Here is a 14,146-nt window from a genome sequence, read left to right on the forward strand (position 1 = left end):
CAAATCTTTATGTGATATGATTTTTCTTTTTACCATAACCACTCGAAACCTAGCATCCCTTTTCTGAGGAGAACTTTAGCCAAAAATAGCCGATCGTTGTGGGCTTGTAGATCTGCTATTTTTGGCAAAGAGGTATAGGTGTAGAGGGGGAAAAAGAGCAGACCAAGTAAACAAAAAAAAGTATAATTTACTTGAGCACCTGCCCCTCAAAATGTCTGTGCACGCCACTGTGGCTGGGGCTTTGCAGGACTACTTCAAACTTCACCCGGAGGGCTTCAGGGCCGAGGACGTCTATGTGTGTGAGTCGCGCTACTCCGCCAAGGCCAAGTCGTTCAAGAAGATCAAGATGTGGACCATGCCCTTGAGCTCCGTTAGGTTTGTCCCAAGAGAGGTACCGCTGCCCGTGGTCCGCGTGGCCTCCATGTTTGCCCCCAAACACGTCGACGTAAAGCCCCCAGACCTGACCGAAGACGTCAAAGTGACAGATGTCCTAGTCGATAAGGTACGTTCTGAGGTATAGAATCGTCAATGTAGAAAATGTACGTAATGCAGTGGTGGAAAGTAACTAATACCAATACTTTTGTACTTTTACTCAAGTACATTTTGAATTCTGGACTACATTGCTGTATTGATACTTTTACTTAAGTAAAAAATGTGAGTACTTTTTCCACCACTGCCTATGGTGTGTGTGTGTGTGTGTGTGTGTGTGTGTGTGTGTGTGTGTGTGTGTGTGTGTGTGTGTGTGTGTGTGTGTGTGTGTGTGTGTGTGTGTGTGTGTGTGTGTGTGTGTGTGTGTGTGTGTGTGTGTGTGTGTGTGTGTGTGTGTGTGTATGTGTATGTGTGCAGGAGAGGGAGGATGTACCCTTTGATATGACCAATGGAGAGCCGGGGTGTCAGTACTATGAACAGCTCTGTTACAACAACCTTTGGCTTAAAGTGGGAGACTGCGTCTACATCGGATCCCATGGACTGGCGCGCCACCGAGTGGGCAGGTATAGAGGAAATATCTGTGCTGCATACATCATGGTGGAAATCCTTACTATATTTATGAATATATATAGAGAAAGCTTGATCGAAGAAGGGCTAGAAAAAAAATATAGTTTGATTCTGGTGAATCGTTTTCTTCATAAAAGGTGAGCGTTGATTCATCTGGGACACATCGATCATTCTCTGTGGCTCCCTCTAGTGAAGGCCATACCACATTGTTCTAGACCAGGGGTCTTCAACGTTTTCAGGCCAAGGACCCCCTAGCTGAGAGAGAGAGATGAAGCAGGGACCCCCTCTACATTGTATAACACTGTGTTTTAGGTTCAACATTTTTGGTTTACTTGGTCTGCTCTTTTTTCCCTCTACACCAAACACCTCTTTGCCCAGCGCGAGGCGTTGTGAGCTTGTAGATCGGCTATTTTTGGCAAAAGTTCTCCTCAGAAAAGGGATGCTAGGGCTCAAGTGGTTAAGGTAAACAAAAAAATCTTATCACACAAAGATTTGGCGGACCCCCTGTAGTAACTCTGAGGACCCCCTAGGGGTCCCGGACCCCCTGTTGAAGACCCCTGATCTAGACCACCATTAACTACTTGTCTTGATAGAGAGGCTGTAGGGCAGGGGGGGGGGCAACTTTGATGATGGAGAGGGCCACTATATTTCCACACTCACTCCAGAGGGCCACTATATTTCCACACTCACTCCAGAGGGCCACTATATTTCCACACTCACTCCAGAGGGCCACATTGCATATACTGTCAGGCAGAAACCTCTTATCTCCATATTTAGACTTTTTTTCCGTCATTCTACGTCACACAAAAGTAGCAAAAATAGCCGATCTACAAGCTCAAAACGGCTATTTTAGTTATTTTTGAATTGGAATCCTGATTCTTTTTTTGGCTATTTTTGCATTAGAATCCTGAAAAGTAATATTTTATTTGAACCGCAATTATTTGAGTGACAATTAATCATCAACTTGTGACAATCGTGACAGCCCTAGTGATGTCCGTAGTCCTAGCTTTAACCACTTGAACCCTAGCGTCCCTATTCTGGAGGGGGGGGGGGCATTTTCCAAAAATAGCAGATCTACAAGCTCGCAATACTTTGCAACGTGATGGGTTGTGATCTTGTAGATTGGCTATTTTTGCCGAAGAGATTTGGTGTAGAGGGGAAAAACAGAATGGACAGAGCACCTAACCTACTCACGGCCAGTTTTACTAAGTATAGAGGCTTTAACCCATTGAGACCTGAAGCCGATTCTACATGTCTCCTAAATCTCAACAGTTTTCTGAAAAACGTATGTTTCTATATCAGTGGTGCTCAATCTTTTTCATGTCAAGGACCCCCAAAATGATATGTATTTGGCCGCGGACCCCCATCAAAATATTTTGTTCCAGGGACCCCCCAGAAGCAAAGATTTGAGTTAAAAATGTTCGCTTTAAAAATATATATATTCAGAAGATTTGCACACATTTTCACGATTTTTCAAAAATAGCAGATATACAAGCTCATAGCGCGGCACTCGCTGCCGCGCTATGAGCTTGTATATCTGCTATTTTTGAATAGCCCAAAGTGTAAAATAATGCTTTTTTAGCTCAAATCTAAAAATGAGACAGTTCCAGGTCTTAATGGCTTTAAGTGGTTAATGTTAATGTGTAATGTTCTACTGAATAGGATGGAGAAGATGTGGGTGCGAGACGGAGCCGCCTACTTCTTTGGTCCCATCTTCATCCACCCAGAAGAGACGGAGCACGAGCCCACCAAGATGTTCTACAAGAAGGAGGTGTTCCTCAGCAACCTGGAGGAGGCTTGCCCCATGACCTGCATCATAGGTGAGCCCCCCCCCCCCCCGCCCCCCCCTCATATCCTTCTGAAGTTTACGAATGCATTTACTGTAGTTTGAAATGTCATGTGTGTTTGGTTCAGTGCAGTGGTGGAAGAAGTACTAAGATATTTGACTTAACCCCCAAAATGACTCTTTATTTTTGATTAGTCACCCCATGGAGACTTGAATTCATGGATATTTTTTTAGTTTTTGTCACATTCCTGAACCAATAATTTGCAGATGACCGGCAGCGGTTCCGGTAGGAGACAAAAAGAGTCTCCTTTGTGTCTCCTACCGGAACTGCTGCCTACCGGTCCGCTGGTCATCAAATGATTGGTTTAGGAATGCGACAAAAACCCCACTCCATGGGGTGACTAATTGATAGAAAAATGTCATTTTGGGGGTGAACTATCCCTTTAAGTAAAAGTAGCAATACCACAATGTAAAAATTCTCTGTTTCAAGTAAAATGCCTGTGTTCAAAATATTACTTTAGTAAAAGTACAAAAGTATTGGCATCAAAATATACTTAAAGTACCAAAAATAAAAGTACTAAAATGTTTGAAAATAGCAGGTCGCATCGCGACGCGTTGTGAGCGTTGTTTTCAAATAATTGTAGTGGAGTAAAAGTACAATATTTGCCTCTGAGATGTAGTGGAGTAGAAGTAAAAGTATTGAAAATTGGAAATACCCCAGTAAAGTAAAAAAATATACCTCAAAATTGTACTTAAGTACAGAACTTGAGTAAATGTACTTAGTTACTTTACCCCACCTTTTGTTTCACACAGGAAAATGTTCGGTGTCCTCTTTCAAGGACTACCTGTCATGCCGACCAACTGAAGTGCCTGAAGAGGACATCCTACTGTGCGAGAGTCGCTACATCGAGAGCGAGAAGCAGATGAAGAAGTTCAAGGGCCTTAAGCGCTTCTCTCTCTCTGGGAAGGTGGTGGAAGATGAGGTCTACTATTTTAGGTGAGCACCCTGCACACACTTAACCCATTAAGACCTGAGGCGATTCTTAAAAATGTTTTTTTTTTTTTTTTTTTTTTTAATGTTTCAAGATTTTTCAAAACTAGCAGATCTACAAGCTCATAGCGCGGCACTCGGTGCCACGCTATGAGCTTGTATATCGGCACCAATCAGGGCCCAGTATTCGAATATGGGCGACTGTAATTGGTAGTTGGTTGTAGGTCTAACCAATTGCGTCGAGGGACATAGTTTTGATCCCGCCCCTTGGGAAACAAAACGTCCTCATGGAAGCACCAGACTCATATCCACGCAGTGATATAGTCTAGCTACGCCAGGCTATTACCTTGCCATGATGTAACTCCAAAGGTGGACAAGAAATCACAAAGAAATTGCTCCATTGATTAGAAATTGATGTTTGATGATTCAAAATATGCTCCTCATTGACTTGCATTGTATTCTGAAACAGCTCTCAAAGTCACTCGTTAAGCACATAAATGAACACAAACAAAGCTGATTCAGACAATATAGAACATCACCAAACCCAATACAGTTTTGTTTTATGTTAACTTCCTCTTGATTTTACTATTTGAAAATCCGGGTCCGGATCTGCGGATCCAGTCCGGGTTTTCTACGTGATAAAAAATAGCAAAATCAACAGGAAGTTGACATTTTTACGTCAAATTCAAATGTAAAACTTTTTTTTCACTATGGGTTCCCTGATTGGGCGGAAGGTACTGTATCCCAAAGTTCCCATAACTCAATTTGATGTAGAACTTAGTGCATCTTTACTTGTTGTTTGGTTTCATTCCTGGCTATGGCTCCCCCTGTTCTGTTGATATTCTGTGTCTGTAAGACTCTTTGATTTGTTATCAATCAAATAAAAGGTAATAATGATAATAATAATACATCCAATTTATGTGGCGCATTTTTGGAACAAAATGCCCCAAATCATGAATGCAGTGTCCGCTTGCCGTGAAAGGCCTAGGAATAAATGGCACAACTTTCACATTGATCTATTATAGCGCCACCAGGACGCCACAATAACGTACCTGACCTGGCGGAGACCTGTGCTCCGAGGAGCACTTTTTCTAGTTTTCACATGCGTTTCACACAGGAAGCTCATAGTGCCCCAGAAGGAACCATCTCCTCTGCTGAACAAGAAGATCGAGATGCTGGAGGCCAAGTTTGCCGACATGACCGATGAGGAACTGGAGGACCTCGGCGAGGACGATGGCGAGCTGGGACAGCGATCCCTCCCTCAGCTGCAAACCGCCTTGTCTACCGACATGGATATCATGCCTTACACTCCTCCACAGGTCAGTGCTGTGGATTTGTTTACTCATGATGTAAAAACGAAGGAAAAAAAGCCATACTCAAGCCGACAAGCTGATGTGTAAATGGAAGTGGTGTAAAGTAACAAAGTACATTTACTCAAGTGCTGTACTTAAGTACACTTTTGAGGTATTTTGACTTTACTGGAGTATTTCCAATTTTCTGTACTTTTACTTCTACTCCACTACATCTCTGAGACAAATATTGTACTTTTACTCCACTACAATTATTTGAAAACTTTAGTTCCTAGTTACTTTGCGGATATAAATGATTTTATTATAAAACAACCACTTTAGCCCTATTTTATACCTAGGCTATTTGAAAATAGCAGATCTACAAGCTCACAACACGTCACATTGCGACGCGTTGTGAACTTGTAGATCTGCAACATTTTAGTACTTTTACTTTTGGTGCTTTAAGTACATGTTGATACCAATACTTTTGTACTTTTACTTGAGTACGTTTTGAATTCAGCACCTTTACTTGTAACAGAGTGTTTCTACATTGCAGTATTGATACTTTTACTTAACCCATTAAGACCTGGAACTGTGTCATTTTTAGATTTGAGCTAAAATGCATTATTTTACACTTTGGGCTATTCAAAAATAGCAGATATACAAGCTCATAGCGCGGCACCGAGTGCCGCGCTACGAGCTTGTAGATCTGCTATTTTTGAAAAATGGTGAAAATGTGTGCAAATCTTCTGAATATATATATATTTTTTGAAGCGAACATTTTTAACTCAAATCTTTGCTTCTGGGGGGTCCCTGGAACAAAACAAAATATTTTGATGGGGGTCCGCGGCCAAAAACATATCATTTTGGGGGTCCTTGACATGAAAAAGATTGAGCACCACTGATATAGAAACATACGTTTTTGAGAAAACTGTTGGGATTTAGGTAGGGGTGTCACGATTCACTTACCTCACGATTCGATTCAAAATCGATTCCTAGGGTGCCGATTCGATTAAAATTGCGATTCTGCGATTAATTGATATTCGATTCTGCGATTTATTGCGATTTTCTACCCCAAATCACTTTGCTTTAATTATACTAGAACATCTAGTCTTTCTGACATTGATTTCAGACAAAGTGCCAGTGAAAAAGGTACTAACTTATACAAAAAAAAAAAATTTTAAAAAAAAAATCTTTTTTTTTTTTTTTTTTTTTAATAAAAAAATCGATTTTAATATTTTGATTCGATTTTTAAAATCGTGGCATTAAGAATCGCGATTTATTCATGAATCGATTTTTTTTGACAGGCCTAGATTTAGGAGACATGTAGAATCGGCTTCAGGTCTCAATGGTAAATGGAAGGATTTCTGAAATCTCTCTCTCTCTCTCTCTCGCATTTTTTTGTCCAGACAACGCCGAAGTCCATAAAGGGCCTTTCGAAGAAAGAGGGCTCGAAGCGAAAGATCAACATGAGCGGCTACATCCTCTTCAGCAGTGAGATGCGGGCCGTCATCAAGGCCCAGCATCCAGACTTCTCCTTCGGGGAGCTGAGCCGCCTGGTGGGAACAGAGTGGAGGAACCTGGAGGGAACCAAGAAAGCAGAGTATGAAGGTGAGCAAGAGAGAGAGAACCTTCAGAAACGGACCGAATTTTAATAGAGTTCTTTTAACCCATTAACTCTTTGAATGCCGTTGACTCGATAACGCGTCAATTGCTAGTTTGTCCAGTTGGCCGTCGACGCGTTAGACGCGTTTATAGCGTTTTTCATTGTTTAATCTGTGATCGCGCTGTTCTGTTTACATTTCACCATCAGATACTGTTTTTGTTTTTTTCACACTCACCCGGATCCAGATTCATGACACGTTTCCAGTTTTTGTTTTTCTTTTTTAGGCATTTTAGGCGAGAATAGGGAAACACACGGTTTTTCACACGGTAGAATAAACGCACGGAGACCTCTAGTTCTACTTTCTTTGGTCTGGATGACGAACAGTCATCTCCGTTGTGTATCACGTCGTTCTCTGCGTCCGATTGCAGATCTGAGACACGTTGCATCCGGATATGACCATGGTCATGTGATCCTGTTTGGAGGGGGCCGAGTGAGTGAGCGAGTATATCAACGTGTGGATCTGCTGCTCTCTGGTGGCCCGTCTGTGGTGTGTGCAGACAAACTCTATGCAGACTAACTTAAATGAATTTAAATAACAAAATAACGAAAAAACGAAAATCGCTGGCACTGGGGAGTACTTTATGAAAATACTCTGGCAGTCAAAGAGTTAACTAATTCAGTGCCAAACTTATTTCTGGCTTTATCACCCCTGTGCCAAGGCCAAAAATACATTGTAAAAAAAAAAGTGCTTAGGAGCCGAGATACAGCCTTTTTCAGTAAGAAGTTAAACAAGAAGTGAATGGAGCAGCAAATCTTCAAATCATGATATCTTGGTTCTGAACATTAAAAAAAATATATATATATATATATATTATTATTTTTTTATGACGTCGGCGACGTCATTGGCACTCTGGGCTTATGAAAAACGTGCCGTCGGCGACGTCAATGGCACTGAATGAGTTAAGACCTGAGGCAGATGGAGAAAAAAAATCTAAATCCTAACGCGTTAAAAAATACATATATATTCAAAGATTTTCACACATTTTCACTATTTTACAAAAATAGCAGATATACAAGCTCGATCTGCTATTTTTTGATAGCCTAAAGAAATCTAAAAATGACACAGATGCGTTCCCGGTCTTAATGGGTTAACCCATTAAGACCTGGAACGCATCTGTGTCACTTTAGATTTATTTGGCTATTCAAAAATAGCAGATATACAAGCTCATAGCGTGGCACCGATGTTTCACGTGTTTTACCGCTATGGTGCAACGTGCCATTAACGTTTTTCACGTGTTTTTTTATAAAAAATAGAAAAAAAAACAAGATATCATTATCTGAAGATTTGCAACTCCATCCACTCCTTGTTTAACTTATAACTGAAAAAGGCTGTATCTCGCTTCCTAAGCACTTTCTTTTACTTTGAAAAAGAAAAAAAAAAGAAATCATACTGGCCAGAAATAGCCAGAAATAATTCAGGCACTCAATGAGTTAATGGGTTAAACGCAGACTATTCCAATTGTAATGTATTGGGATTTTGACACATCCTCAGTCAAAGTCAAGTTTGTATACTATGTGTGTGTGTGTGTGTGTGTGTGTGTGTGTGTGTGTGTGTGTATTACTATACTTGTGAGGACCAAACGTCCCCACAAGTATAGTAGAATATGAGAAATAGACGTTGTGAGGACCATTTTCTTGGTCCTCACCTAGAGAAATTGTTGTTTTATGGTTGAAAAACAGATTTTTAGAGATACGTTTACAATTAGAAAAAGATTCAGGTTGGGGTTGGGTTCACCAAACCTGACCTTTTAGAGGTCAGGTTTAGGGGGTCGGGGGGTTCGATTTTCCCCTATTTTATACTTAGTTGTGTGGCGATGTCAAACACTGGAAAATAGCCGATCTACAAGCTCACAACACACGTGAGCTTGTAGATCAGCTATTTTTCGGCTTAAGACTTGCGGTTAAAAATGCCCCCAAAATATCATAAATCAATCATGAAATCGGCTTCCTAAAATGTTGATGTCCTCACAAGTATAGTAATGCAAACGTGTGTGTGTGTGTGTGTGTGTGTGTGTGTGTGTGTGTGTGTGTGTGTGTGTGTGTGTGTGTGTGTGTGTGTGTTTGCAGAGAGAGCAGCTAAAGTGGCCGAGCAGCAGGAGCGCGAGAGGGCGGCCCAGTATCAGGCTTCCCCAAGAGCAGGTACCCCCCCAGTAGGGCCACTGGTGGTGATGGGTGTGGTGCCCCCCGCAACCCCCATGGGGATGATTAATGCCGGCATGACGCCTGTGTCAGGAAACCCCTCGCTAGATGCAGCTTGTGGGTCCCTATCAGTGTTGCCAGATTCTGTGAGAGAAACAAGCAACCAGGTCTAGGAAAACCAGCCCAAAAGAAGCGACAATGGGCCACATGAGCACTTTAACGTCAGCTATTTGAAAATAGCCGATCTACAAGCTCACAACGCGTCGCGATGCGACGCGTTGTGAGCTTGTAAATTATGATAAGCAGACCTGGCAACCTCGGTCCCTACGGGGGACACTCTATGGGGAGTCTGGCATAATAAGAAGCTGAACTGCTAGAATTTTAACTGGCCTTTTATTTAAGTTGCATTATCGCTACCACCTTCAGCATGGGCTCCATGCATCTCTGTGCTCTTGCCTCACTGCATGCGTTTCCTCTAACACTTATTCAAATAAAACATTTTAATTTATTTAAAAAAAAGCTAATTAGCCCGTCTTTCTACTGACTTTCTAGACCCATTAGTGAGTGAGTAGTGCTTTGCATAAAGTACTGACTTCTTTGTAGTGTGCATTTCCGTCACCATGTGTAGAAAAATGTATATACACTATGTTTTTTTTTTTTTTGTCTGGGAGACAGTCATCTCGCTGGTGCCCATTCTTCTTCTTCTTTTTTTCAAAAATGAGTTAATAGCCCAGTTAGACTCTTCACATACTAGAGTATGTCTGAAATAAATGTCAGAGCTTAAATGTAAATATGAAATAAATGCATGAACATGTAGCTAAGATATAAGGTTATGGCTAGCAACCTCTAATTCAAGTGGTGTTTTTTTAACCAATATATCATTATTTTGCTATGATTCCCTGCTTTCATGTGACATGAAAAAATGCTAGATGACTGTCTCCCAGTCAAATCTGGTCACATATATATATTTTTTTTACACCTCTGGTGTCCTGTCTGTAGCGTTTCACTGAGACATGTACAGTCAATGAACATACAGTACTGCTGCATGTTGGCTAGCACAGTAGACGTTGCATGTCTCACCGGTGGCGCATGTGTCTGTTGTGTTGTATTACTACCGTCCCATCCCTTAGAAGGTGCATTATAGGCCAGCTATATGATGCCCCGGCAGGGCCCATATTTGAAGGCATGTTTAGTATGCCACACCACCGCATCGCATGGAGGGGTGTGTCCTCTTGCCCTGACATCTCCTACCTAGCCCTTTATGCCTGGGTTCCCTGGAATGCCACACCTCGGTAAGAGCGCTGTCTCATCATTAGCCACTCCACTTATTAGCCACGCTGTTGCTTCCTGTCTACCACTGACTCTGACCTTGCTGGAGGGGCTACCTGTACCAATAGGCTCGGGTCCTTTAGTTACCAACCAACTGGTTGGTGATCCTTTTCACATCGGACTCAGTCCGATGTTGAGTTCATTACCATTAGATACTGTTATGGTGCTTTTCCACTGTATGGTACCGACTCCACTCTGCTGCAGTGTTGATTTTGACAGCAAATTTTGATTTAGTTTTAGTCATAGTCTTTTGAATAAAATTCCATTTAGTTTTAGTCATATTTTAGTCATCTGAAATGTTTTAGTTTTTGTCTAGTTTTAGTCGACTAAATGTCATAAGATTATAGTCGACTAAATGTACAGTTGATTTAGTCGACTAAAATGCATTTTGGCGGTGCCTTGATGGCGTCGTAATGGCAGATTTTACAATTGGATGCATGCTGAAAATAGCCAATCTACAAGCTGTACAAACACCCGAGCTCAACCAAGCATAAAATGACTTGTCTTTTAGGTCTACTGGATCTCTTCTCCACTCATCCCTCATTAACATTTTAGTCTAGTTTTCATTTGTTGACGGAATTGTCAATATATTTAGTCTTAGTTGTAGTCATCATAGCTTAGTTTTTAATTTAGTTTACGTCAGTGAAAAAAGCTAGTCGACGAACATTTTTTGTCATAGTTTTAGTCGACGGAATCATCACTGCTCTACAGCACTTACTGTAGTATCAGTTTGCTTGGAAGCTCGACGGAGGTGATACCACAAGGAGTACCAGGTACTAGATAGATACTACTTTTGCTAAAAGAGAGTTGAGCTGGTACCATGTAGTGGAAAAGAGCAATTAGATGGGTCTAATTCGAGGCTTTCAGTGTTTCCATTGCACAAAAACACATTCCACTGTGCTCAACTACAATTACAAGCCTTAAAGGTGCTGTAACTGATATTTTTTGGTTAAAAAGTTAAAGTTAATGCATTGCATTGTAGGAGGCATGAGCTCGGCTCTAAGCTCTCCCTAGAATGGCAGAGGGAGTGTAGCGTCCATGATTACTTAGACAATTGGCACCGGGTGAAAAAATGGGTGAAAAAAATCATGGGATAACATTTTTGGAAAAAAAAGTTAAAGCTCTATACCGACCAAAAATGTGTTTCTCTTTACTAAAGAGCTGGATAGACAGCGAGACCACTGTAACTGAACAAACACTCTATAGTCTATATAGCAATGATTATCGGAATATTGGGCTATAAACATATCACTTACACCACCTTTTAATAGTACTTCTGGCAATACACGGAGACGGAAACAAATGATCTCGATAATCATTACTGAAACATGAAAGATGACATTTGTCAAATAAACAAACCAAAATCAAGGGGGTACGGTCTACGGTTATTTTAACTAAATGTCTTCACAGGTGTCAGTGGCATGGGAGGCACACCGGGGACTGGGAACAACCACGCACCACCCCAGGTAATCTCTATTCGTATTTAGCAAAGTTAACCCATTAAGACCGGGAACGCATCTGTGTCATTTTAAGATGTCTTTGGCTATTCAGAAATAGCCGATATACAAGCTCTTGTAGATCTGCAAATTTTTTTGAAAAATGTGTGCAAATCTTTGAATGTATATTTTTTTGAAGCCAACACTTCAACTCAAAATCTCAAATCTTTGCTTCAGGGGGGATTCTACAAATGTCTTCTAAATCCTAACGTTTAAAAAAAAAAACGTATGTTGCTGTAATATGGTTCTCAATGTGGTTCTGAAACAAAATAGCAGATCTACGAGCTCATAGCATGGCACGAGCATGTATATCTGTTATTTTTTTGAATAGCCAAAGATAATATTAATAATATTGACACACAGATGCGTTCCGGGTCTTAATGGGTTAAGTATCTGTGTGGAGGAAAGTGTGGAGGAAAACTTCTCGTTAACTTTGAGAACCAATTAAAAAACGGCATGTCTGTCTCAGACAGATGTGTGTGCTGTGTGTGCGCTGCGCTCTGAGATGAATGAATTAACATGTGTTTTTCCAGCCGGGTATGATGGGTCCAGGGCAGCAGGCTCCACCCCCATACCCAGGACAAGGCCAGGTGGGGGGGCATCCTGCTCTGCAACAACCCTCAACACCTATGTTTGTGTCTCCACCTCCCAAGCCCCAGCGCCTTCTCCACTCTGAGGCTTACCTGAAATACATTGAGGGCCTCACTGCCGAATCCAGCACCATTAGCAAGTGGGATCAAACCTTATCAGGTAGATTATTTGTTTTATTTCATTATTATTATTATTATTATTATTATTACCCTTATTATTACTCTCCGCAGGAGAGTATTGTTTTCACTTTCTAAATATGACACACCGATTGGTCAAGCCTCACGTGACACGTGACAATACGGTGAAATACTGTATAAATACATGGCATCACTTTGACAGTGTCTTTGTCACTGTCAAAGTGAGGTAAGACAGGAACCATCACGAAATGGCTGCATGGCTGATACATAATTGGCAGATAGGACAGATAGGACACTTATATAGACAGGAGGGATATGACACTTACACAGACGGATAGGACACTTACAGTACACAGACAGGACGGATAGGACACTTATACAGACAGGACGGATAGGACACTTATACAGACAGGACGGATAGGACACTTACACAGACAGGACGGATAGGACACTTACATAAACAGGAGGGATATGACACTTACACAGACAGGACGGATAGGACACTTACAGTATACAGACAGGACGGATAGGACACTTACAGTATACAGACAGGACGGATAGGACACTTACAGTATACAGACAGGAGGGATAGGACACTTACACAGACAGGAGGGATAGGACACTTACATAGACAGGACGGATAGGACACTTATACAGACAAGACGGATAGGACACTTATACAGACGGATAGGACACTTATACAGACAGGACGGATCGGACACTTATACAGACAGGATGGATAGGACAGTTAGAACATAAGAATTAGAACATTCCCAACATTCCCAACACAAGTCTGGTAAGAGTGAGGTAAGACAGGAACAATCACGAAATGGCGGATACTGTAACAATTGGATAGGACACTTACACAGACAGGACGGATAGGACACTTACACAGACAGGACGGATAGGACACTTACATAGACAGGACGGATAGGACACTTATACAGACAGGAGGGATAGGACACTTATACAGACAGGATGGATAGGACACTTATACAGATAGAACATTCCCAACATTCCCAACAGCGGAGAGTTGTGCTCCGAGGAGCACTTTTTCCAGTTATTATTGTCTCCGCCAGGAGAGTTTGTTTTCACTTTCCGTCAGCCAAGCAAACATTGGTCGAGCCTCACGTGACACTTGACAATACGGTGAAATAGTGTGATCTGATTGGCTAGTGACATATAACGGGATATAAATACATGTGTCACTTTGAAAGAGTCTTTGCCTCTTTCAAAGTGAGGTAAGACAGGAATAATCACGAAATGGCTGAGAAATGGCGGATACTGTAACAATTGGATAGGACACTTACACAGACAGGACAGATAGGACACTTACACAGACAGGACGGATAGGACACTTACATAGACAGGACGGATAGGACACTTATACAGACAGGACGGATAGGACACTTAAACAGACAGGACGGATAGGACACTTATACAGACAGGACGGATAGGACACTTGTGTCATGTTACTATGACACAGTAACATGTTCTATTTTTTGTAAGAATTAGAACATAAGAATTAGAACATTCCCAACACAAGTCTGCTGGCAGAGACTTGTGCTCCGTTATTATATTATATTATATTATTGTTATTATTATTATCGGCCGGAAGGGTTTTTTCCTCCGGCATAACGCCAATGTAAAACTCCATATATGGATATAGCTAACTTATCGTGACATCAGTGAGATGTCACGACTCATGAGCATCCCGGCACACACT

General features: G+C 41.5%; 1 protein-coding gene across 7 annotated transcripts in view; it reads left to right on the forward strand.

The window, feature by feature from the left end:
• LOC311049674 (protein polybromo-1-like) overlaps positions 1–14,146 on the forward strand; it is a 47,033-nt gene that overhangs the window by 20,088 nt on the left and 12,799 nt on the right. For 4 of the 7 annotated variants that reach the window (XM_084063431.1, XM_084063432.1, XM_084063433.1 and 1 more), the window contains 9 exons: positions 248–502; positions 847–992; positions 2,659–2,816; positions 3,596–3,779; positions 4,891–5,092; positions 6,472–6,673; positions 8,796–8,957; positions 11,604–11,662; positions 12,226–12,442. In XM_084063431.1, coding sequence (XP_083919557.1) covers positions 248–502; positions 847–992; positions 2,659–2,816; positions 3,596–3,779; positions 4,891–5,092; positions 6,472–6,673; positions 8,796–8,957; positions 11,604–11,662; positions 12,226–12,442 — 1,585 coding nt within the window. The remainder of the gene's footprint in view (positions 1–247; positions 503–846; positions 993–2,658; positions 2,817–3,595; positions 3,780–4,890; positions 5,093–6,471; positions 6,674–8,795; positions 8,958–11,603; positions 11,663–12,225; positions 12,443–14,146) is intronic. The other 3 variants (XM_084063435.1, XM_084063434.1, XM_084063436.1) reach the window with 3 other exon arrangements.

Source organism: Gymnoscopelus microlampas, assembly GCF_963454915.1.
Source record: "Gymnoscopelus microlampas genome assembly, chromosome: 7".
NCBI classification, from domain to species: Eukaryota; Metazoa; Chordata; class Actinopteri; order Myctophiformes; family Myctophidae; genus Gymnoscopelus; species Gymnoscopelus microlampas.